The 24,414-nt window shown below is 40.0% G+C and overlaps 4 protein-coding genes across 16 annotated transcripts; 1 reads left to right on the top strand and 3 right to left on the bottom strand.

Annotated features, from left to right (window-relative positions):
- Positions 1 to 2,892: 2,892 nt before the first annotated feature.
- On the bottom strand, positions 2,893 to 3,999 carry LOC4352682 (uncharacterized). The gene has a single exon (XM_015763473.3). The coding sequence runs from the start codon at positions 3,880 to 3,882 to the stop codon at positions 3,280 to 3,282; it is 603 nt and encodes a 200-aa protein (XP_015618959.1). The 5' UTR covers positions 3,883 to 3,999; the 3' UTR covers positions 2,893 to 3,279.
- Positions 4,000 to 4,780: 781 nt separating this feature from the next.
- On the bottom strand, positions 4,781 to 6,184 carry LOC107275550 (adenine phosphoribosyltransferase 1). Its single transcript, XM_015763823.3, has 6 exons — positions 6,085 to 6,184; positions 5,839 to 5,949; positions 5,491 to 5,583; positions 5,228 to 5,377; positions 4,923 to 4,981; positions 4,781 to 4,834 (listed from the first exon to the last, which is right to left on the bottom strand). Exons 1-6 carry the CDS (start codon positions 6,182 to 6,184, stop codon positions 4,781 to 4,783), a joined length of 567 nt encoding a protein of 188 aa, XP_015619309.3.
- An 823-nt stretch (positions 6,185 to 7,007) lies between these two features.
- On the top strand, positions 7,008 to 9,487 carry LOC4352681 (B3 domain-containing protein Os12g0592300). Of its 3 annotated transcripts, none has more exons than XM_015764114.2 (5): positions 7,008 to 7,134; positions 7,235 to 7,361; positions 7,962 to 8,394; positions 8,534 to 8,781; positions 8,953 to 9,487. In XM_015764114.2, exons 2-5 carry the CDS (start codon positions 7,242 to 7,244, stop codon positions 9,226 to 9,228), a joined length of 1,077 nt encoding a protein of 358 aa, XP_015619600.1. In that variant the 5' UTR covers positions 7,008 to 7,134; positions 7,235 to 7,241; the 3' UTR covers positions 9,229 to 9,487. The 3 variants fall into 3 exon arrangements, with proteins under 3 accessions (XP_015619600.1, NP_001410536.1, XP_066162093.1); NM_001423607.1 differs by having other exon boundaries at positions 8,510 to 8,781; XM_066305996.1 differs by having other exon boundaries at positions 7,112 to 7,361.
- A 387-nt stretch (positions 9,488 to 9,874) lies between these two features.
- On the bottom strand, positions 9,875 to 12,021 carry LOC4352680 (translation initiation factor IF-2). 11 transcript variants are annotated; one of them, XR_010738142.1, is made up of 5 exons: positions 11,802 to 12,021; positions 11,559 to 11,701; positions 11,128 to 11,197; positions 10,718 to 10,759; positions 9,875 to 10,204 (listed from the first exon to the last, which is right to left on the bottom strand). XR_010738142.1 is itself a non-coding variant. In XM_015763231.2 (4 exons), the coding sequence occupies exons 1-2, from the start codon at positions 11,966 to 11,968 to the stop codon at positions 11,560 to 11,562; spliced, it is 309 nt and encodes a 102-aa protein (XP_015618717.1). In that variant the 5' UTR covers positions 11,969 to 12,021; the 3' UTR covers positions 9,875 to 10,204; positions 10,718 to 10,759; position 11,559. The 11 variants fall into 11 exon arrangements, 5 of the variants coding, with proteins under 5 accessions (XP_015618717.1, XP_015618719.1, XP_015618716.1 ...); XR_010738143.1 differs by having other exon boundaries at positions 10,687 to 10,759; positions 11,595 to 11,701; XR_010738144.1 differs by having other exon boundaries at positions 11,595 to 11,701.
- Between the last annotated feature and the right edge of the window lie 12,393 nt (positions 12,022 to 24,414).

Here is a 24,414-nt window from a genome sequence, read left to right as displayed (position 1 = left end):
CCTGCGGGAAACAACACAGCCAAATTAGCGTTCAGTGGAACGTTCATCCACCGCCCCACCATGAACAACCTTCCATGGTGGCGTCATCTCGGAGTAGTGACGCGGTGACTGCGGATGCGGGCGCCGTGTAGGTCGAGCAGGCCGCCGTCGCGGAGGGCGAGCCACGGCAGCGGGAGGCGGCACACCGCGCGGAGGAGCGCCCGGGGCCGGAGAAGGCTCGATTCGCCGGGGCTCGTCCGGAGGCCGCCGCCGGCGGTGGAAGCCGCGGCACGGCGCGGAGGATCCTCCGGTCGGCCTCTGGCTCCGCCACCCCGCTGCCGCCACACCACCTCCACATGCGGACGTTCCTAGCGGAAGCGCGTGCCTACTGGCTGCTTGTTCGTCGCCGATGGGAGGCCTGGAGCGGCGGCGACGCCTCGCCGCGGTGGCCGCCGTTGAGCTTCGGAGCTGGGAGTGAGGCGTCGCTGGGGAAAGTGAGTGGGAATTTTCGTTTTTTTTCTTTTCTTTTCTTTTTTTAGTGTGTTTGAAAAAGGATGGGGGAAGGAGGATGATATGGGCCACATTTCTTCTGGGCCTCTTTCAAACATAACAAGAATCTGCTAGTAAGAGATTTCTGTAGTTTAATTTTCTGCATTTCTTTTAGAAATTAATCTGATTCTTGTAAAATTTCTCTGAACTTCCTCCATTTGAATGGGAGTCTTGGATTCTTGGCTTAATATACTCCGAGAAGAACTATACATCCTTTTCTGTTCTTCTGGTCACAGTGAACTAAATAAAGAAACATGTACTCCCGGTTTAAGTTGCTACTGAGAACATGAACTCTGGATTTGTAGGTTAAAATTGTATCAAACTCACAGTATTTTTGGGCCTGTTTAGATTGTAGCCAAAATAAATTTTACCAAATTTTGACATTATAGCAAGTTGGCAATATTGCCAAAATTTTGACAGAATTTCTTATGTATTTACTAAAGTTTGGCAACAAACTAACGTAGACACATTTTTGGCAACTATGCCAAAAAATGATATGGTTGAAAATAGCATCAATCTGAACAACCTTTGTGTGCCTCTAATCCTCAATTCCCCAATTACGGAGTATTATGGCCCGGAGTTTCAGAAAACTCCCACCTTTTATCAAGTGTTACATGATCTTACAATTGCACATCCAAAGAGGGATCAGAAACGATAAGCATGCATTTCCATATTTCAGTGGGGGTCAGCAACGATGAACTAGTGGGTTATGTAAAACTGAATAAATTTCAGGGAATCGAAAGAGGTAGCAATAAGTGTGCAAGCTGAGAGATGAATACTCTTGTGTGTACTTTTCTGTGACAAAGAGGAAAACAAATTGATGAATAGTTGGTGACTTGGGTGTGCACCTGAAGTGTAGCTAGCCTGCAGGTCCTGAACCAAGTCCCTTCCAGTTGGGCAAAGAAAACAGAGACTTTTGAGTAATACCAAAGCAGCTAGCAATAGTTCCATGATTCATGATGTTTATGATGGCAGATCTGATTACAGTACAATTTTACTTGAAAATGAGATGATAACGATTAACAGATTGACAGAAAAAGCTCATTTCAGGAATGTTACACCGTTCAGAAACATCGGCAGGATGTTCATAGAATTTTCCTTCAGACTAAAACACATATTAACTTGTCAATGCCCAGAAACAACTTGACAACCTTCAGTTTTCAGAGAAGATACATAAATGTACAATTCAAAGACAGAATCGACTGAAAAGTTGAAGGATGATGAACAGTAGCTACATATACTACATATACAATGCAAAGGAGCAGATCAAGATCAGCCTAACCAGACTGATTATAATCTCCCTAACCTTACATCATCAGGAGCATATATCACTCTTGTTCCCTTAAGCTCTTGCTAAAACAAGAGCTGCAGCAAGTAGAAGAAAATCAAAGGTTGAGGATAGCAGCCAAAATGCAGTGCACCAACCATACATGCAGGAAAAGATATGAATGGATCATAATCTACATCACCTCCCCCCCACCCCCCCCCCCCCCCCCCCCCCCCGCGCCAAACCAAAAAAAAAATCCACAGAAGAATTTTCAGAATAAAGAACGATCTGATTTCTGCCTCCAATGAATTTAAGGACGATAAATAAAGAAGAATTTTCAGAGTAGAACAAAATCTGATTTGTGCATCCGCTGAATTTAACATTTGATTTATGATCAAATGAACTTGCAGAACACACTTATTTAAGAAAGGGAAATAAAGAGGTTTACGAACAAGTCTGCCTCTCCAACCTGGTTTATCCTCCCGATTACTTTACCCACATTATAATGGACTGTCAAAGGAAGGATAAACCAGGTTTTTCGAAGTTCATTATAATGTGAAAGGGACCCCAAGTATCTGTCTATCTGATAGGAAAAGACCTAACCTAATTGCCAGGGCAGACAATATCATCCGGATCAATGTTAACAAGCATTATATCAAACCTACAGAAGTTAGTCCTCAACCTTGATAGCTGCAAGTCGAAACAAGGATCCACTTCAGTTTCTCTGCTCAAATGAAGAAGAGGAATCATCAACATATTATATACTGAATCAGCAGGACAGAACATGAAGCAACCCTCTGCGCCCTTTTGGTAGCTAGAAAACCAGATAAAACGTCGATTACAGTAAAAAGAGAGCCACGGCTCCGATTTTACTCGAAAATAAAATAAGAATACTGATTACGAGTTTACAACTAGAACTAACAGTAGCACCGATTTTACTCAGCAATGTTTCACTGTACACAAACATCAGCATGGTGTTCACTGAATTTTCTTTCATACTGAAACATACATTAACTTGGACAGTGCACAATCAAATAAAATCAAAACACACATGTCAGCACCAAGCCATTTCTTCAACCAGACATCAAGACAACAAATTTTGCATAGCATGGAAACATTTACCATCAAGAGGATCTAAATTTTGCATACCTTGCACAGAGAATGTTCAACCATCAAAAGGATTCTAAAGTTTGCATAATAGCTAGAATCTACCATACTGCTTTTTCCATAACAGAAACAATCATTTAAGCCAACAAAGCAGTTACACATCAGCAGGGAAGAACCAAGTCAGAAACTGGCGTTTGAGACACAGCTTTTCCATCACAGCCTCCGGAAGAAATGGAGTGATCCTCCGATTTGTCATGTTGTACACACCAGAGTCGCCAAGAGGATCGACACACGGACCAAAGTACTCTCGGGACGGATTGTCAAAAGTCCTGTGCATGAAGTAGATGCAATCTTCTTGAACTCCGCCGACACATTTGCTAGCGCGAACAACCTTGGTGCATTCTGAACCGAGGAAGATTGCAAGCAGAGATGGCAACATAGTATCCCTCAAATATTAGTGCTGCAACAAGGGGATCCGGCGATGAATCGAGCGGCGGCGATGACAGAATCACCTTAACATACGGCATTTTGGTGTTCCCCACAGTGTAGAACTTGGAATCGTTCATCGCTCGGAGCACAGCATTGGCAAGCTGGGGGAGCGGGGTCTCCTCCGACGCGGAGAGAGGGTTTACCAGAGAGCAGCAGGCGGCGCGGTTGTGCGCGAGGAAGGCGAGGTTGTCGACGGCGAGGTAGTCGGTGACGCCTTCGCGGAGGATGGGCGCGCAGCGGCGAACGGGAGCGCCGTGGTGGTCGACCAGGCCGCCGTCGCGGAGGGCGAACCACGGCAGCGGCGGGGGCAGCGCTGCCTGCCGCTTGGCGTCGGTGCGCCACGGGCGGCACGCCGCGCGGAGGCGGACGCGGTCGGCGAGGGACGGCAGGCGCAGGAGCACTTGGCCGATGAGGTCCGCCGGGAGCTCCGACCACGACGATGTCGCCGCCTCCGCCGCCGCCGCCGTCACCTTCACCTGCTTCACCTCCATGGCGATTCGAGACGGACGGGGGGGAGCGAGGAGGAGGTGCAATACCCCCAAACCTGGAGCTCTTCGCTTCCGACGCCGGCGGGAGGCGCTGGGTCGCCGGAGCAGGAGGGCGTCACCGGTTTTTTTTTCTTTTTTTAATGAAGGGGAGCTATTTTTAGAGGATTTTTCTTTTCTTTCTTTTTTTTTCTTTTCCAGTGCGAGTGAAGCCCACGTATATGGGCCACATATAGGAAATGAAGCCCACGTATTTGACTCAATTGGGCCATATGGGCCTGACGGAACGGCCTAGCCTAGACACGAGACGGAACGGCCCGTTGAGACGGCCCGTTAATGCGGTCCGTCCTGTGTTTGGGCAAGCAGCCCAAGCACGACACAAAGTGTTCACTTTGATGTCATTTTCAACCTTACCAAATTTTAATAAAGTTGATAAAAAAAAGTAGCTACATTTAGTTTGCTACCAAATTTTAGTAACTATATAAAAAATCCTACCAAAATTTTGACATAGTTACCAAAATTTTGGCATTGCCAAAATTTGGTAAGGTTTTTTTTTTCAATCAAAGTGAACAGGCCCAAAGATACTTTAACGGGACATTTGCAAAAACCACATTTTTCGACCATGATGAGTGTCTCTTTTCACATTCTCTTCCACAATTTCAGGCAACAAGGCGAGTTTAAACATGCAGCCAATAGTGATCTGTGATCAACCAATTAATCTTTGATTTGGACAAACATGTTCAGACTGAGCATATAATTATGTACTGGCACAAAGTAAACTACTAAACTGAGCATGTACCCAGAGTTGGTGAAATTGTTGCAACATTCATAGTAAAACCTTCAAAAAATAAATATTACATTGGCTAAGAAAAACATGTCCATTGCTGTCTGGTTAGTATGCCGGTTAATTTGTCTCCACCAGAACAAAAACTGGTATCTTTCCTAGCTTTTCTCTCCCCTACAAAACATGTAAATTTCTTAATAAGAACAAATATCCTTTAGTTTGTCCAAATGGGGAGATTGTTGCATTAGAAGCAAAAGTATACCTTCAACTCTTGAAGTTCAACAACACAAGCACACTCAACCACCTCTGCTCCAGCACGTTCTGCATAGTAAAAGCACAATTAAGGTAAGTAAACCATGATATCACAAAAAAAAACAAACGATCAAAATATATTCAGATTGTTAGAAAATTAATTCTTTCATACTGAAAATTATCACTTTAACAACGCATCTAAACAAATAAAAAGTTAAATGTCTTTTAAAATTATACACCCATTTTTAGGATATTATCTATTATTAATTTATATGTTAACAAAATAAGACAAAAAAAATGAAAATAAGAGGTCACCAAGAAGTTTGACGGCTGCACAGAGGGTTCCACCGGTAGCAATGAGATCATCAACGATGATAGCTCGATCATTTGGCTCTACAGCTCCTATTTGCATTTCTATTTTATCTGTTCCATATTCCAGAGAATATTCTTCTGAGATCACCTCACCTGGTACAAACATGAAAATTAGGTACTCAATACAACTTAATTTAACCCTTAACCAAAAAACATGATTGTACTCCATGGTTAATCACAAGAGTTTTATGTTAAAAAAAACATACCTGGCAATTTTCTCGGCTTCCTTAGTGGAACAAACTTTGCTCCTACCTCTAATGCAATGGTTGGAGCGAAAAAGAACCCTCTAGCTTCAATGCCTACATTTTTCGGTGACAAAAAAGTTATGAAAATATCGTGTATATAATAGTTAATTTTACCATCCTTATAAAAGTATAAGGGGATATTATATTCTCTAACCTAAAATTTGTTACCTCCAAGTAAAAAAAAATTAGTGTAAAATTTAGGTATCTCAAGGTATTTTTTCAAGATCTGTATAATTTCTCGTATATATATAATTAATATAAGCCAACATATATAAACACACTAAAATTCATATTGTTCAGATTAATTACCAGCTACAAGAGTGACCCCTTTGCCCTTGTACCTCTCGACGAACAGCCCGATGGCATCACGGAATACCTCCGGTTTGTGAAATATACCCGTGACATCCTGAAACGAGATCCCTACGCAACGAAGCAAGAACAATTAAGAACAAAAATAAAGTTACAGTTTTTTGCGTGCGGCTGCAGTACAATCTTGTGCAGTAGATGATGTGGAGGAAGAAGGACCTAATTAGCTATAGCTAGCTTAGCACCGACCTGGCTTGGGGAAGCCGGGGAAGACGGTGATGGCGGCGGCGATGCGCGCAATGCGCGCGTCGTCGACGCCGTGGTTGCTGTCGTCTCCGGCGATCGCCATCGCCGCCGCCGCCGCCGAGTGATCTATCTGAACGAACTGCAGTATATGTGTATATAGATGGCTGTCACGCGTGTGCTGTATATATATGCGGACACAAACTACGAACATGGGTCGAATTCGGATACGTACATTATTACTGATGTAAGTATATATGTATATGGATTTCGAAATCGATACCAATTCGAATCTCTGATTGGGAGTTCAGGTCAGAGACGTTCAGTGCCTTCAGGTTCGCAAATCAGGATATATTTTTCTGTCCTTTTCGTTCCTCTTAATTAGCTAAATTATGTTTTGAAAACTGATATTGAGCGTTCGTTTGCACATCAGGATATATTTTCTGTCTTTCTCGTTTGGAGAGCTCGTTACAATATATGAGGAATTATAAAATAAAAATTAGTTTTGGAGGCCGTGTATAGTTTGACCATTTCTTATATTGTAGAATAGAGAGAGTATCAAAAAGTATATTTTACCTATGGTATGAAAAACATATAAATTCTTATGAAAACCTCTCTTTAAATATGGATATACAGCCCCCCATGAAAATAAGTTTGTTCACTATTTGCTCCGCTAACCGGTTTTACTGCCAACTTTATCTCACTCCTTACCATTACAATAACTGATATGTGAGTCCTATTTTCTTATTGTCTCACACCCCAATACATCTAATGGTAGTATTATTATGGTAGAGAATATGATCCACGAAAAACTCCATCTCAAAGAGCACACCAAGGTTGGGCCCACCTGGCAGTGACCATTGACCAAAGTCCATGAGCACTGGTCTAGTAGCTCTCTCTATAAGCAACCTGCTCCTGTCAAATCACACATTAACCTTCACCAACCCCTCTTAAACGGCTACACTCGTCATAAAAACACTCTCCCTCGTTAACATCAAGGAGAAGAGGTCATCAGCTCACCACCTTCTTGGCCTCATCGGAGAATGCAAGAGAAAGGCAAGAACTTGTCCATTCCCTTATTCAGGTGTGCATGCTCTGCATCAATGATTTTTGAAGCAATGCTGCTTCTGCTTTGGTTGCAATCTTTGCAATGCAGGTAGGTGATGGGTGAGAAGGGGTGTGAGAGTTGCAGAGAGTGGCAGGAGCACTGCTACAGGGAGCACATGGATGTGAGCAGGATTCGCTTCTTCAGGCTCATGACTGGAGATTTTGCTCATGGCATTGTAAGTATCTTTTCTTCAGGTTTTTGTCATTTTGGAGCTGCTAAAATTTTGTGGTCTTGGTGAGTGTTGTACCTTGTTATGAGTACTGTTACTGGAAGGAAGAGATTAAGGATCTAAGTGCAGATTCGTGGGATGTAGACTACTTTGTTATAGTCATTGATAACTAGACATGGCATTCATCCTGCTAACCAAAACAAGAAAATCAGTGCATTTATCATCCAACAAAGTTAACAAAATAAGCAATGAAAGGAGATTTTTGCTCAAGGCATTGCGAGTATCTTTTCTTCAGGTTTTGTGATAACTGAAAGGATGATAAGCAATGGTATTAGTAGGATGTACTGTGTGGACTTCATATTAAGGATTTAAACTTAGATCATGGATAGAGTAGACTAGTAGAGTTTTTATGTCAAAGTGGCATTGCAGAGAAGTTTAATCATCCTGCAAAAATTTCCATTCCAAAAATCATCCTGCAAAAATCAGCGTTTTTCTGTGTAGAATTTCAGACTTTCAGTCACTGTTATCTGGACACAACATTCAACATGCCAACTATAGTTGGAGTATCATCTAACGAAGTTAACCAGATTATTGTTTTCATCTCAGAGCATACCGGAGAAAGTTGCGGACAGATTCAGTGGTCAGATCACCAAAGGGTTCAACCTGAAAGCACCCAGTGGCGAAACATGGCGTGTCAGCGTCGAAAAGGTTGCTGATGAGCTGATCCTCATGTCAGGATGGGAGGATTTTGCCAAGGCTCATGAATTGCAGGAGAATGACCTCCTGTTCTTCACTTGCAATGGCCGTTGCAATGGCAGCTTCTCCTTTGATGTACTAATCTTTGATGCAAGTGGCTGTGAGAAAGTGTCTTGCTTCTTTATTGGTAAAAAGAACAGTATAGGTGGTCAGACTCAGAATGCTGAGCAATACCATTTAAGTGATTCTGAAGATACTAGCACACCATCAACATTTCTAGTTGGATCTCCTCACAAGGCCTCTACTTCAAAGAAATTGAATGGCAAGACCAAGACTAATCCAAGTAAGCACAAGTTTGCAGTGTGTCCTTAGAATGTTCTTCTGAGATTGTGATGTTGTGAATTACTCTTAAACGATATTGAAGCCAAGAATGTTCTACTTGTTTATTTTGCTAACAGATAAAGATGATCCATTTTCAACAGGGAAGGAGCCTGAAGATCCAAACAGCAGCCGCTCTCATGTCAAACATGAGATGATTGAGGAAGAGAAGAGTGATGATGATGATGAGCATGCTGATTATGAACATGCTGACTACTACTACTCGAGGTTTGCCAATTACCTAACTGGCGAGGAACGTGAAGAGATATTCAGTTTGGTGTCACTGCAACCAGGCAATCCTGTATTTGTGACTGTTCTGCAGGCGCCACAAATTCATCGCAAGGGCCTCCTGGTCAGTCCAATTATTCATCTCTCCTATGATCAAACAAAATTCCAGCATCTCCGCATGTTAACTTATAAATTGTCATATAAAGTGAATAAACTTTCATGTAAAAATTCTCTGGTTTAATAGGGAGCAGAAAAGTTCTCTTTGAGCTGACCCAGTTTAATCTTTTCGACGCAGATCGTCCCCAGTGGATTTGCAGCTGATCATCTTGACAGCAGATCACAAGAAATCCTGCTGATGAGACCAAACAAAAAGGAGAAATGGTATGTCAAATACTACCATGCAAGCACTACCAGGGGCTTCAATTGCCAACGCTGGATCAAGTTCATCCGCGAGAACAGGCTGCGAGAAGGGTACATCTGCATCTTCGAGCTGATGAAAGGCGCAAGGCGAGTGACCATGACAGTTCATGTCATTGGGAAGGTTGATGACCGGTTTGTTCTACTGGGCTAAAGGTTCCAGGCAGGCAGGCATCCTTGATCCTCCTATGTTTGATTATATATGTAAAAATGTAGCAGTATGCAATGTGCAAGTGTGGCTTCTGCATCAGTAAGAACTGACCTGGAAGTAGCTAGTGGTGCATTTTGTGATGCAGGTGATCTATGTGCCCCTGATGCTAAACTTCCTTGTTATGTAATATATAGATCTAGTGCCTACTAGAACCAGGTTTTAAGCTGTGAAAGTCTCTTTTATCTACTTACCTTATGAATCATTCGTATGTTATATTATCTATAGTTCTGACACGCTTAAGAAAAACATGCAAAAATTCAGTGGGTTGAAACTTGTTGAAGAACATTAGGCATGGTTGATGTCACAATTTCAGAAGCATCTTTATGTAATATAGATCTATAGTACAACTAGAACTAGGTTTACGCTGTCAAAATTCTGTATACTTTTCATGGCTCGTTCTATTATCCATAGTTGACACGCTTCAGAATGAACAACATTTTCTTTTTAAATGAAGATGTAACATTTCACTTGGCAGCAGCTGGTTGTAAACCACCGATCAGACATGGTTGACATCACAAGCATTTCTCGATGACGTTAGAGTAGCACACACAAGCTGATGACTTAGATTTTGCTCAGGCAACAAATCCACTCAAACGGAAAACCAATAATGCAGAGATTGCGATTTCAAACAAAGACGGTGATATCACAATACTCAGGTCAATTGAAATGCGAGATATCTCAACAGGTGGTAGTAAGTGGAAAACAATGAAAGAAGCTGAATTCATAGGCGCAAGCCATGTTGTAATAACAGGAAATTATTTCTCTGTCTAAGCTAGAAACTTTGAGACGAGCTATCACTGGAGAGTTTCTTCTAACTTTGAAGTTAATCGAAACACCAGAACAGCCTTCCAAAAGACGCATCCAAGAAGAGTTGTATCCTTTTCAAAGGACAGTGAATCTACATGGTAACTTCAAGTACCTGCAAGATAATGGCAAAATATTTTCAGTAACATTGAGAAAATTTAGAACTTAAAAACTCACGACAAGATAATGTAACGATGCAAAAAATATGATAGATCAGTGACAAAGCACCGCCATAAGCACTGGTTGAAGATAACTTATACTACTACCAGGAAATATCTTTTTTCATACATAATTTCACTCTTGAAAGTTGGCACTCACAGTTTGGAACGTTTGACACTGACAAGGCCAGATCGATCTTTCTACCAAGGAAGGTTGCAACTGGACAGGGTACACTCCTAACAGAGGAACAGATACACCAACACTCAAATTGGCGATGCTACAGATGGTTCTAATGCACAAAAATCTTAGTAATCATCAAAAGGTATACTAACTTCAATTTTGACTGTTACACCCACTATGATGATTATTGCTACCCATGATTTCAGATTGTCTAGATTCCAGGTTAGGAATTAGGATGATTGAGAAAATCAAAATTACCAAAGGAAATTTCATGCTTCAAAATCAGCACCTTTGTCTACTGGCCTCTTGCATCACCCATCTTTTCCATTCCCTAGCAAATCCCAACCGTACATGTCCTCAATCAACGGAATTATCCAATTTTTAAATATGGTATAAACAACTATCTAGCTAGCTTACACGAACAAATAAGGGGAGGGGACAGCCAATTCAAATGAAAACAAGCATGAGACAGAAAAAAAGGCTTTAGCAGTAGAATATGAATAACACAAAGCCTATTCAAGAACACATAAAAGAAGCGAAACTATATCCAAGACAGCAACCTAATAGCATGGTAACAACCAGACAGCACCCAATGTCTACCCATTTCTTTATTTTGTTTTAAGGTGACTTTCCATTTTCAGCCTCTTTAAGTATATTTATCATAAAAGAAGTACAAACTGGGGAAAAAAGGAGACCTACATAATTCTAGGACATAAGGCCCTCGTCATGCTGTCCAGCCTCCAACATCAACCATCTTCCCCACTTTCCCCTATCAAATCTCAATTTTAATCTCCTTGTATCAGTTCTAACTAAATTTTATTGCAAAAACATAAAAAATTAAAGCAAATGCATTATTGGACCCGGTACAAATAGCAAATGGACCAGATAGCTAGGTTCACACTAACAACGCGCAGATTCAAGCCACATCACTTTTGTATCTAAGATCCAGACCAAAATGAACTCCCTACAGGTGCATTCGCTGGTAGACGTCCAACAAACGATCAAGAAATGAAGAGCGCACCACCATCTAATCTAACAAAATGTGTGGCAAGATCAATGATGAAATCTTGGACTAGAGATGGTTGTGATGAGATATATATATACAAGTATGATGCAGCACGACCACTAACATTAGCGATCCTGACAAGTGCGGCGGAAGGAGATACCCTGGGAGAGCTCGCAGCAGGCCCGCGCGCTGGCCGCCGGGTGCGCCGTCAGCCGCGCCAGCAACGCCGCCGTCGTCAGCGGCGACCCCATCATCGCCGCCAGCGGCCTGCACACCCACCCACCACACACATCATTCCCATCAGAAACACCACACATCACCCATCGAAACCAGAATCCCCACATCGTGCGTGCGTGCGCGTGCTCACCGTGCGGCCGTCGGGGAGGAGGAGGCGAAGGGGGATGGGACGCGGCGGGGGCGAGGGGCAGCGACGGGAGGAGGGGCGCGGAGGGCGCGCGCGGCGGCGGAGGGCGAGGGCCCCGGGCGGCGGACGGCCGCGAGGACGGTGCGGGAGGCGGCGCCGCGCCACGCCATGGCTAGGGTTTGGGAGGTTGGAGGTGGAGGTGGCGGCGGCGGAGGAGGGGGTCGCGGGCTTAGGGTTTTAGAGGGAGAGGGGGTAGTGGGCCGTGGGCCGGGCTTACGTGGCAAGCTTATCCGGCCCATTAGTGCTTAGGCCGTTTCAAGTGGTTAGCAACTACTCGAAACCAGTAGAGGGCTAATGGACTTCGATGGGCTTAATGGTTATTAATTTGTTCTTTTCACTCCATCAAAAACAAAAAAAAAATATCTTTTCACATAGATATGTTCCTAGGAAAAAAGGGTTTTTGCTATATTTCTGTACATTGCTAAACCTAAATTGCAGTGCATTTTAACTATATTTTTTTAATATGGTTTTACTTCATTTTTACCTAAGTTTAAATTTACTATGTATCTTTTTAATATTTTTATGTGTTAGAATAATTTATTGTATAACTAAAGGGAAGTAATAAGTAACAAGCAATAATAGGTAATAGCAGAGTGATAAGAACCATTGCATTATCATCCGAGGGACAAAAAGAATGACTGAATTATTGAAAATTTCACGCACCTGAAATCTAAACACTCCCAAAAAGATATAATGGCATCAAGTGGCTAGTGGAGTAGTGGTTAGTTTGTACTTTCAAGTGTCCAATTTTTGAGAAATAAAAATTGGTTATCTTTTTGCTCAAGTAGGGTAGTGACTTTTGACTAGTTATGTTGTTTCTTGTTCACTCTCTTCGTTTTGGAATGTTTGACGATGTTGATTAATTTCTTTTAATAGAGTTCGTAGCACGCAGATAAAATTACTCTCCAATAATGGCTCGAACATAGACAAATGAGATAGCGGTGGAGTAAAAAACGTTGCATGCGTCATTAATAACACGCCTTCGTAAATATATATTATCCCGGGGAAAAGCCATTGTCTAGTCATTTTAGATAGACCCAGCATGCATTCCTCCAAATTGTGCAACAGGAAAACACCCATCCAAGGTCCATCCACAAAACCAACAAAAGGACAGTTCAACATCAGCATATGTGCAGGCAGGCTTCCAAAAGCAAGCTTCCAAGCAAGATGGAGCATCCTGTCTGCAGGTGAGAGGGATTGATCCTAATTCCATTTTGTTCCTAGCTATCTACACTATTTGTCTGCAATCACTGATCTCCCCCTCTCCATTTGCTACCATCTGAGATTGATGAACCCCCTCCCTCTTTCCCTCTAGATCTCTACACAAATTCTGCTTTGTTCCCACATGGGGAGAGTTTGGCACCACATCTTTTTCCTTCTTTTATTCGATTTGCTAGCTAATTGGAGTGGCGTTTCCAATCATAAACCACATTATACGCATGCATGTATATAGTGCTATCTCAAGGACTTGTCCCCTGTCCCCCTTCTCACTCAATTTTTAGATTTGTCTGTTTGTTCTTCTCATCATACATGCACACACATTGGCAAGTTAATCAATGGAAGAGAGGCTAGAGTTTTGGCATGTGCTTAAAGAATTGTAACTACTGCCCAAGCAAGGTCATATGATGTATATATCATGGTCAGTTTGGTTCAAATCCCTGAACACTAAACTCATTTTTTTTACATGTTAGATAGAAATCCGCATATACTCACAAGTGGATATACACAGCTAAAATTACATAGATACTTAGACTTCAGATCTTGTAACCGAGGAACAACAAAACAAAAGAAAGTAAAACAAGAGAGAACAAAATGGACTAAATTAAATAAGACAAAATTAATTCACATATCTCAATGGATTAAATTAATTAACCCTTTTGAGTGAAGATATTTAGATAACAATGTGGCGTACGTGTACTGAATGTAGATGCATATCATGGCTCGAGGCGTTTGCATGGTCGTCCTGAATCAGTTTAGTGTGGTGCCATATTATATTTATAATCTTGTAGATGTGCATATCCAATGCCTAGCTAGGTTGTTTAATTAGGAATACTGGCGAGATGTTGACTAGATCAATTCATGCATAAGTTTCAGAAACAAAAATCCCTCCATCTCTATGATGGCTCTCTGTACATCACCACATGCTCTTGTCCTATAAAGTTAATATAAGCCTAGCTAGCTCTAAGTTATGTACCTCAACGGAATCGCTGTACACTTTAAAAGGAACAAGTAATCCATGAAAATACATATGTACATTAAAAGATCTTGGTTCTTTTTAATAAGACACTTCAATTTCAACAAGTCCTGGCCGGCCTAAATTCATCCTTAATTTGTCAGGTTGCTATCTGTCCTTTTTTGCCAAGGACAATTGGAGACTTGGACTGGAAGCTAATGTAATCCCAGTTCTTGTGTCCTTATTGTTTCTTTCATAAAAGAAAAAAATATAATGTTTTTTTAGAGGAAATCTATTGTCAAGTAGGAATACAATAACGCCACATATGTGCTACTATTGACTATACTCCCTCCGTTTCAGGTTATAAGTCGTTTTGACTTTGGTTAAAATCAAACTGCTTCAAGTTTGCAAAAAAAAAAGAAGTAACATTAACCAAGACAAATTTATTAAGAAAACATATTCAATTATTGATTTGATGAAACTAATTTGGTTTTGTAAATATTACTATATTTATCTATAAATTTAATCAAACTTAAAATAGTTTGACTTTGACCAAAATCAAAACGACTTATAATACTACCTCCGTCCCAGAATATAGCAAACTAGGATGGTAGATTGCTATATTCTGGGACAGAGAGGGTATGAAACAGAAGAAGTATAATTTAGTATAACGACATTGCAAAAGTCGGAGAAAGGGACAATGATTGTTTTGAACAGATGAAAAGGGACAATTTTTTTTAAAGAGTTGAAAGATATCAGCATTTTTAATTCAGTTGATAGTCATTTGCATATACGATCGGGAAAAGTCATTTTGCCCCATAAAAGAGATATCCCCTCGTTTCTTACATGCTTTCCAAATAATTAATTTTTTTAGAAAAAACTAACAAGGATAGAAAATATGTGAAAAATATCACCCATGAACATACAATTTCAAATCGAACCATATATACAATAGATAACAAATATATAATAGATAACAGATATGACTATAAACAGTACATATACCAGTTAGAGTTTATATTATAATTTGTTTTTTTAACTTATATGAGTCACATTTAAAAATTTGAACTTGTATGATTATGAAGTGATACATACATATTGATTTATGCTGTCAAATTTTTTTCAAAGTTTTTAAAACTAGAGGGCATCCCCTTAAGGACAAAATAAACCACCTTATGATCACACATGGTTTTTCATATATTATAGTATAAAATTATAGTCAAACATATATTTTGAAAGCCGGGCATATCATTATTCAAAACGAAAAATTATGAAGCCGGAGGAAGTATCTAACAATCGATGCGTTTTGGAAACTAATTTAAGCAACACGTGAATGCATGTTCTCTCTCATCGAGGATGATCTCGACATCGTACATCACCATGCATGAACGGATAGATTAGATGGTCCTGCTAATAACTCATGGTTGTGTGTGGGGGCAAAGTTGCTGTCTTACTGAGTGTTTTGAGCTGTGTTCATTTCTTCTTTTCGCAGAAAAGTTGAAAGAGAAGCTAGCAAAGCTGATGTTTAACTGAGGCCTACATACCAAAAACACCTTTTCTAACTTGTTGTGTATAGTGTAGTTTTGGTAAGAGAAAAAGCAAGAAAAATAACCTTGTCAAGCACTAAAAGAGTAATACTATTATTACCGTATACCCCCTAATATTCTAGGATGTGTTGTACTGACATCAGACAGCTATATACTGATTTAAGTGCTTTTTATGCCACTGCATTAAATCCTAAACATGCAAGCCTGTTGGTCAAACAAATAATTAAGGCAATTGTGTTATTACCCCTACTTTCATATGCAATTGTGATTTTATCCCTGTTATTTAGGTTTGTGATTTTACCCCTGTTTATTTGAAACGAAGCTATGGTTTACCCCTGTTCTGTTAAGTCATCCAAATGGTGTTAAATTTGTCAAAAATGACATGTATGCCCTTGCAAATTTGCCCCATGCTCTACTGAGAACTTTGCAATTTTACTCTTTTTTACATCAAGAACAGAAATTAATAGGATTCACTGGATGGAAAAAATTCACCAAAATTATTAATCACATACAGTCATGCACCGGGAAACAAAAACCATCGTGCAAATTCCTGGCAAATAGTACTACAGTACTATGAGACCGGGAAAAAAAAGAAAAGAAAAAAACAGAGGCCTCGCTGTTGTTATTTGGTTCAAGGGTATAATGGTCCATCCACATTTTTTTAGTAATTTAATCTATTTTTTTACTCTCTCATTCTATGGCCACCAAACGTCCATCCAAAGTAATGGTAAACGGAAGCTTCGTTTCAAAAAAGGAGAAGTAAAATCACAAATCCTAAAAAATAAGGGTAAAATCACAATTGCATATGAAAGTAGGGGTAAAAACACAATTGCCCAATAATTAACCATGAAAATTGTAAAATACAGGCACCACCTGTGCAAATAAATACAGATAAACCTCATTCATATATAAGTTAAAATTTAATGTTTAATTATATATAACATTATTGCAAAGGGTAGACAGATAACTGTCCTGAACAAGCTTGCTTTATGGTCCATGACTCCATGGTTAATATTGTTTTGGGACCATCCAAGTGAGAAAAAGGTGTTCAAAAATGCCATCATTGTGCATACCACTATATGTGTACTCCTATTTTATGCCATGTACAGTACATAGGTCATTTCCTCACTTCTGCTGCTACTGTAATTAGTTGTATCTTTTGTTCTGGCTTCACATTTCTCACCGAAGAAAATTTTCATAAATAATCATGTGTGCTTCCAATACGATTAATATTACTACACTCGTGGGATCTAAGCAGTCGGGTGTGTGTGTGTGGGGGGGGGGGGGGGGGGCTAGGATTTACTATTTCAGTAGGTACAAATCTGTCATATCGAGGGTTACCAAAAATTTGGAACAAAGAATTTGATTTTTTTTTTCTAAGTTTAGGAAAAATTGAGTAAAAATTAAAAATTTCGCTAGTTTTGTGCTGAGGGGTCCGAAATTTCATAAATTTCAAACCAACACTACCAACACTGGGGACATGCACCATGACTCATCCCTTCTCAAAAATCCATACATCCTTTAATAATCAATACTGCATACGGGTTAATAGAGCACCTAACAACATATCTTCACAGATCAAGAATTAAATATACATATGTACGCTAGTAAGGAATATTATTTTTTTAAGGAAATGTTATATTTTTAGTACCTCAAAATAAGCAAGCAAGCTATGTATGCACATAAGACCATATTAATTTCAGTATCTGCAAAAGAACACTTTAGACTTATATATATACAGCTGAAATGTCTCACACCCAAGCAATCTCTGAGTACTTACAAATTAAATAAGCAATATATCAAGCAGCTAAGCAAGTTATATATACGCAATAGTAGGATGATAATATTGCGTAAGGTCCATGGGTTTTTTCTCAACCCTACTCGGCCCTTATATTTTTCTTAGGGAAAAAGTACGAATTACCCCCCCCCCCCCGAACTATCGTGGTTGTCCAAATTACCCTCCTGAACCACAAAATCGGACATTCTTCACCCCCAACTATACAAACCGGACGAATTACCCCCCTCGACCCAATCCGCGGTGGTTTTGGTATACGTGGCAGTTTAGTCAGCAATTTATTTATTAAAAAATAGGTGGGCCCCACCTGTCAGTTTCTCTCTCTCTTCTATCTCTCACACTCTCTCTCTCTCTCTTATCCTTCAGACGGCAATGGCAGAGGTAGCGAGCGCGGCGGAGGAGGGAGCGGCGAGGCGCCGGCGCCGGCGAGGCGAGGCAGCGGCGGAGGAGACGAGGGGGCGGAGAGGCGAGCGCGGCGGCGAGGCGAGCGTGGGGGCGGAGGAGGCGAGGCGTAGAAGTCGAGCGACAGCTCGTGCCGCACCGGCGCACACCTGTTTCCTCTGCCGGCAGCAGCGCCCATGCCCGCACCACTCCGCCCTCCTGCCGCCGCCGCCACCACCTCCTCTTTCTCTAGTGCCAGCAGCAGCTGCGCCTCCCGAGCGCGGCAAGTCGGCGCCATGGTGGCCGCGAGCAGGAAGCCAAGCAACAGGATGAGTAGACGCCTCGGCCTTGGCGCAGTGGATGGCGGAGCGGGCGGCGCCAGGCGGTTGCGGCGGAAGCAGCGGAGCGGGCGCTAGCGGCGGTAGCGGGTGGCGGAGGCGAAGCGGGCGCTGGCGGCGGGGCGGGCGGCTGAGGCGGAAGCAGAGAGAGCGCGGGTGGTGCCAGGTGGTTGTTGCGGCGGGTGGTCAGCCGTGGCAGGGGCGAACGAAGGAGCCGGTGGCGGCGGGGGCGGAGGAAGAGAAGGGCAGCGAGGATGCGGCGGCGGCGGCGACTGGGATGCCTTCATCGAAGCCGGCGCCCTCTCCGCCTCCGCCTCAGCCGCCCGCCCCATCACCAGCGCCCGCTCCACCTCCGCCTCAGCCACTCGTCGCCGCCGCTAGCGCCCGCCTCCGCCTCAGCCACCCGCCGCCGCAGGTAGCGCCTGCTCCGCCTTCGCCTCAGCTGCGCCGCCGCCGATTGACAGAGAGAGGATGAGTGAGAGAGACAGAGAGTGAGAGAGTGAGACCAAAACCACCGCGGATTGGGTCGAGGGGGGTAATTCGTCCGGTTTGTATAGTTGGGGGTGAAGAATGTCCGGTTTTGTGGTTCAGGGGGGTAATTCGGACGACCGCGATAGTTCGGGGGAGGGTAATTCGTACTTTTTCCTTTTTCTTAGATAAAAACGTATAAAATTCAGCTCATTCCTATTTATTTTAAACTCAGCCCTCATCAAGTTCTGTATAGACTAGCTAGCTAGAAATTTGGGCCCGTTACCACCCCTTGCAATATATGTATTTTCAGCATCTACAAAATGATAATTAAGCAAGAAATTTAAATTCGTATATGTAACTGCTACTTCCTCCGTTTCATAATATAAGTCATTCTAGTATTTCCCACACTCATATTATTGTTAATGTATCTAGATAGATATATATGTCTAGATTCATTAATATCAATATAAATATGAAAAATAATAGAATGACTTACATTGTGAAACGGAGGGACTACTTCGATCCATAGCTGCATTTTTCTTGCAGCTAGCTATCTAGCTAGTGTGTGTTTCTGTAGCCCGCACTAACACACGCACACACGCACTGGTGGTCGATCGATTCGTCGTGCAAACGACACTACTGCAACAGGAAGCTAAGTTAGAAAATAAGTGGGGAAAACACGTATATAGGCAGAGTTATATACTATGGTTTTACTTTTTAATAGGTGGTGTCGTTAATTTTTCTATCGCACGCTTGACCATTTATTTTATTCAAAAAATTTACGTAATTATAATTTATTTTGTTGTGGGTTGTTTTATCACTTATAGCAAGTTTAATAATATAGCCAACTACTGGCTCCGAATCATATATAGTTAATTTAATATTCAATTCATACGATATCATATATGATCTATTAAAAAATGGAAGGAGTATATTATAGCAAATTAATGTTTTTGGATGCATATCTGATTGTACCTTCATTTGCATGCTGCTGCTGCTGCTGATGCAGGGTCCCTCAATTGCTTTTGGATGCATGCATGTATGATCTGATCCGTGTTTGCAGCCGAGCCAAACCTACTTATCACCTCTTTCCCAATATTCAAGAGGATGATAATTGCATCTTTTTACCTTCTCTCTGTGCATGTGGCAGCCCAAGTGTGGCCGTGATGGCAACCTGAGAGACTGAAGCAAGAGAGTGTGGCACCATGCATCATATTATTCTTGCATTGTCATCATGGCTTAGCATACAGCATTGTTGCTTTCTAAGAGAGAAGAAAGCTATGGAAGGACATGTGTTGGCCATTTTTTGATTTGTTCGATTTCAAGGTTTTTTTCTTTTGTCTAACCCTAGATTTTTATCGGATAATGACATGGCGATGATGATGAGGGGTGACCAGAGGTCGAGCAAGCGACAGGAGAATTTAGATGATAGCAGATATGTCATAATGTGTAGAACTTACAAGGTTTCATTGGACTAGCAGGGAATGATACCTAAAAGATGGTTAATCCGAAGAGTGACAGCAAGGATGCCACATAGTAGTAGAAGTTGTTGGCGACAGAGATGGTTAGCAGCGAAGAGTGATTTGGGTGGATTTTCTATCCTTATACACTAATATCTCTGTTTCTAAATAATTAAAAGTGTTGAATAAACTCACAATCACAAAAGAAAAGTCATCAAACAGTTTTAATGCTGGTTTTTGAACCGGGAGTGATACTCGGACTCCGAGTATTACATTGCCGGTTCATTTATAATGTGTGAATTTTTACATATAAAAGCAAAGCAATATATATTATTGTTCAAGTTTGAATAGGAGAGTAGTTAACGCTGTCAATTTGGGCTTGAAGAAAAGAAAAAGGAACGGTGGACTAAATTTAGATTTCCGGCGGCAGCGGCGGAGGCGGTGCTCCCCTCGAGCAGCGGCAGAGGACGGAGGAGGAGAGCCATCGGCCAGAGGGGGAGGCCCGCAGTGATGTCGGCTGGGAGGGGTGATGCGGATTTTTTTTATTTGCTGAAATGATTATCGCAGGCGGGTGAATCTATTGTCTGCAAAGATGGAGATTTCGTTTGCGAAAATGATTTTTGTAGGCAGGCCACTGGGCCGCCTGCGAAAATTATGTATTTTCGCATGTCTTTGTATAAAGGCGGTCATTTCCCCCGCCTAGAAAAACTATTTTTGGCCGTCTGGAAAAACGACTTTTTTTTAAGTAGTGAACAAAACACACACACAGTTTTGAATTTCTTTACAAAAATTCCCAAGATAATACTTATTGTTTTGGTGTAGATGCAAATTAATTAATGCAAATAGACCACCGTACCACCACTTAGATCATATCAAGAATTATTTTAGTTATTTTTCCTGACATTTAACTTTGACACATTTGTATTCCTGTGAACATGGGTACAGTACTGGTCGCTTTTAGCTGACGACTGGCTGTTGGGAAAATGATCCTTGATGATTTTTAAGTTTTAACAGAATTGTGGTTTGTCTGTTCGTCTTCTTCAATTCTAAGCTCTAGATAATTAATTAAGCTTGAAAGCATGCCTTGACTGATTGAGAGTTTTGACATCCTTATGGAGGTATTAATCAATAAGCAAGAAAATTAGGCCATCTAATTATAATTTGCAACCAAATGATATGCATGGTTATATAGTGTTATAGCAACAGACAGTGGTTAGAAGCTAGAGTGGCATATGGAGACAAGATGGATATGATGTGATAGAAAAGGACGTGTGCCTCTCTCTCTCTCTCTCTCTCTATATATATATATATATATATATATATATATATATATATATATATATATATATATATATATATATATATATATATATATGTATATATATATATATATATGATATCCATAGGGGACTCCATGGTGCCCGGGCTCCAAGGTATAAAACACACAAATTCTCTCAAATTTTTAAAAATTTTCAAATTGTGAGTATATACCTAGGTATATGAATTTGATTCATACAAATACCTAACAACAAAACAACTCAAACTCAACTTTATTTCACAATTCATTATTACATACCTAACGAATTATATGTTTGAATGCTATATACCTAGAACCAAAATCTAACAAAAAAAAAGTTCAAACTCAGTTCAAACTTGTTTGAACTTGTTAGTAAAGAAGTTAATGTTCATATCTAAACATTTAAAAAAATTTCATACTCATTCAAATTGGGTATATACTCAATTTGAATCTTGGAGCCCATACTCCATGTAGCACCAGTTAATTTACTTATACATACATACATATATATATATGTATATATACATATATATATATGTATGTAATATATATATATATATATATATATATATATATATATATATATATATATATATATATATATATATATATATATATATATATATATATATATATATATATATATATATATATATATATATATATATATATATATATATATATATATATATATATATATATATATATAGGGCTCACACTGTGCTAAAGATGCCATATGCTTCCAGCATGTGTCCAAATGTGCTGCAATATTTGGGTAGAGTTTGAGGAGACATAAACAATATACTCAGCTTGGGTTTATCTTATATACAAAATACAAGCAATCTAGCAAGCTATACATGTATGGAAAATCCTTTGAGATATATTTTTTAAAAGAAAAAAGATCGACCAGAGGATAAGCTGGCGTAATTCAGCCTTCAGACAGTACATAACCCTATTTGGACCGAGGGATAAATTGAACGGTTTTAATAGTTATGGAAAATTCAAATATTGGGTTTGAGGGCCTCAAACCCAGTATTTGAAATTGAGGGGGTAATATGGACTTATCCCTAATTAATTACTAGAAAATATAGTATTCTCTCCATCACATCTACTCAAAATCCCTTATATTATGGGACGGAGAGAGTAGCATATACCGCTACAAGTGATTTTGAACCACACCCATTATCGTAGCCCTTTAATAGTTGGATTCACTATAACTGATTTTGTAAGCCGGTTTCCATGGATACATACCAATAAAGACTTCTACGAGTACTCCTTTTCCACCTTGCATTGGAATGTGACATTACCTTGATCGCATGAAAGAAAGAATTGTTCAAGGTAAGTGAGAAGAAAGAGATAAAAGGAAGAATCATATGAAAGAATACAAAAAGAAACACACATCATCAATAGACCTTTGAGATCGAGCCACATGTACATGAGTAGTAGTTGGTACATATATGATAGTCTCGATCGTACACCTGAAATGGAAAATGTGCATAGAGTAGTGCTTTTCACTCAAGGTTCTAATTATCAAACTATCAAAGATACCCAAATCGATCGGTTGAATATTGGGAGAAGGATCTAGCTAGCATTTCTAGCTGCTACCTAAAGAAATGAGTGAGAGGAAGAAAGCTGTGGCAGGACCAGAGAAATTTCAATGAGTTGGAGAGAAGCAAACTACTTGGTCATCATGGCTTGCTTGAATATGGTACTAGGTATCCCAAGAAATTAGTGCTGAATTATCAAGCTCATTTGCTCCATACTCAAGCTAGCACATGAAGTAGTTCGATTGATGTATATATAATATCAGCTGTTTAATTATCTTATTATTAGTTTTGTAGACTTAATCTGATCTGTTTTGGGAATATTTCTCTCAAACATCTAGCTATAGCTAGGCTCCCTTTAATTTTGGAACAGTCATTGACGATTGATCTTACAGCTTAGAAGTTCGGATTCCTTTGTTATTAATGCAGAAATTTAAAAACATGGAGATAGAAAAAAATGCAATATAGAAATGCTATGATTTGTCGAACCATATAGGAAATTAAACTATATAAAATGGTTCAAAACAGGTATTTGATTTGTATGTCCCACATGGAAAATGCATGAAACTTTTACTTAGAACTTTTACTATAATTATTTCTCGAGTAAATTTCACATTACACCATATATTTTGACCAAAGTTTTACAATGGGCAACGGCCAAACCAACCTTTTCACTTAACACCACATATCTTTGCATTAGTTGGCACTTTGGACTAGGGTTGAGCACATTAATGAAAGTTGTCAAAGAAAAGCTAGTTCAAATCATCATTTTTAGTTCCATAGTATTAAAATAAATATATTTAGAAAGAAATAGCAAATCACAAAACAACTTTTTTCAGCAAATCACACTAAAATAATGATGTGAACATGTTTAAAAGTGGCACAAAATGATCTATACATAGGGGCAAATGAATAAAAATAAAATAGAAAATAGTTAATTACCACTCACACTGAAAAGAAGGAAGAAAACATAAATGTTTTGCCTTTTATAATTATCCCTGTGTAAATCATATGAATTTTTCTCACATTCCCTTGATTTGCTCACCCCTAGTCCAAACTGAAAACTTATGTAAAGATGTATGGTGTTAAGTGAAAACATTGATTTAACCCTAGTCCATTATGAAATCTTGGTCAAAATATGTGGCCCAATGTGAAATTTACTCTTATTTCTCCAATTATATATGAACCTTAAGTTACAATCCAAATGGCTTACACAAGAATATTCCGTTTGGATTGTTAATTCATGGGCTCTAGCTATTAAGCTAATAGCTACAATATAAAATGCATGGGCTCTTGAATTGTTAATTCGAACTGCTGTTTTTTTAACAAACCTCCTACCCATAAGTTTACTTTTTTACAAAAGCATAAAAATAATATTTCAGGGGCTAATAATATCCACTAAGAGAACTAGGGGCAAATAAAGGACTGGAACAACTTTCAGGGGTAAATAAGGATTTTGTCCTTTATATTTTGATATTATATTTTTAATCACATATATATATATTCTTACTAATAAAGGGATGAGGCCTCATTAGAGGTTTTAATTTAAC

The sequence above is a fragment of the Oryza sativa genome, chromosome 12, assembly GCF_034140825.1.
Source record: "Oryza sativa Japonica Group chromosome 12, ASM3414082v1".
Lineage (NCBI taxonomy): Eukaryota > Viridiplantae > Streptophyta > Magnoliopsida > Poales > Poaceae > Oryza > Oryza sativa.
Note: the sequence above shows the minus strand (reverse complement) of the source record. Positions and strands in the feature narration are given on the sequence as shown.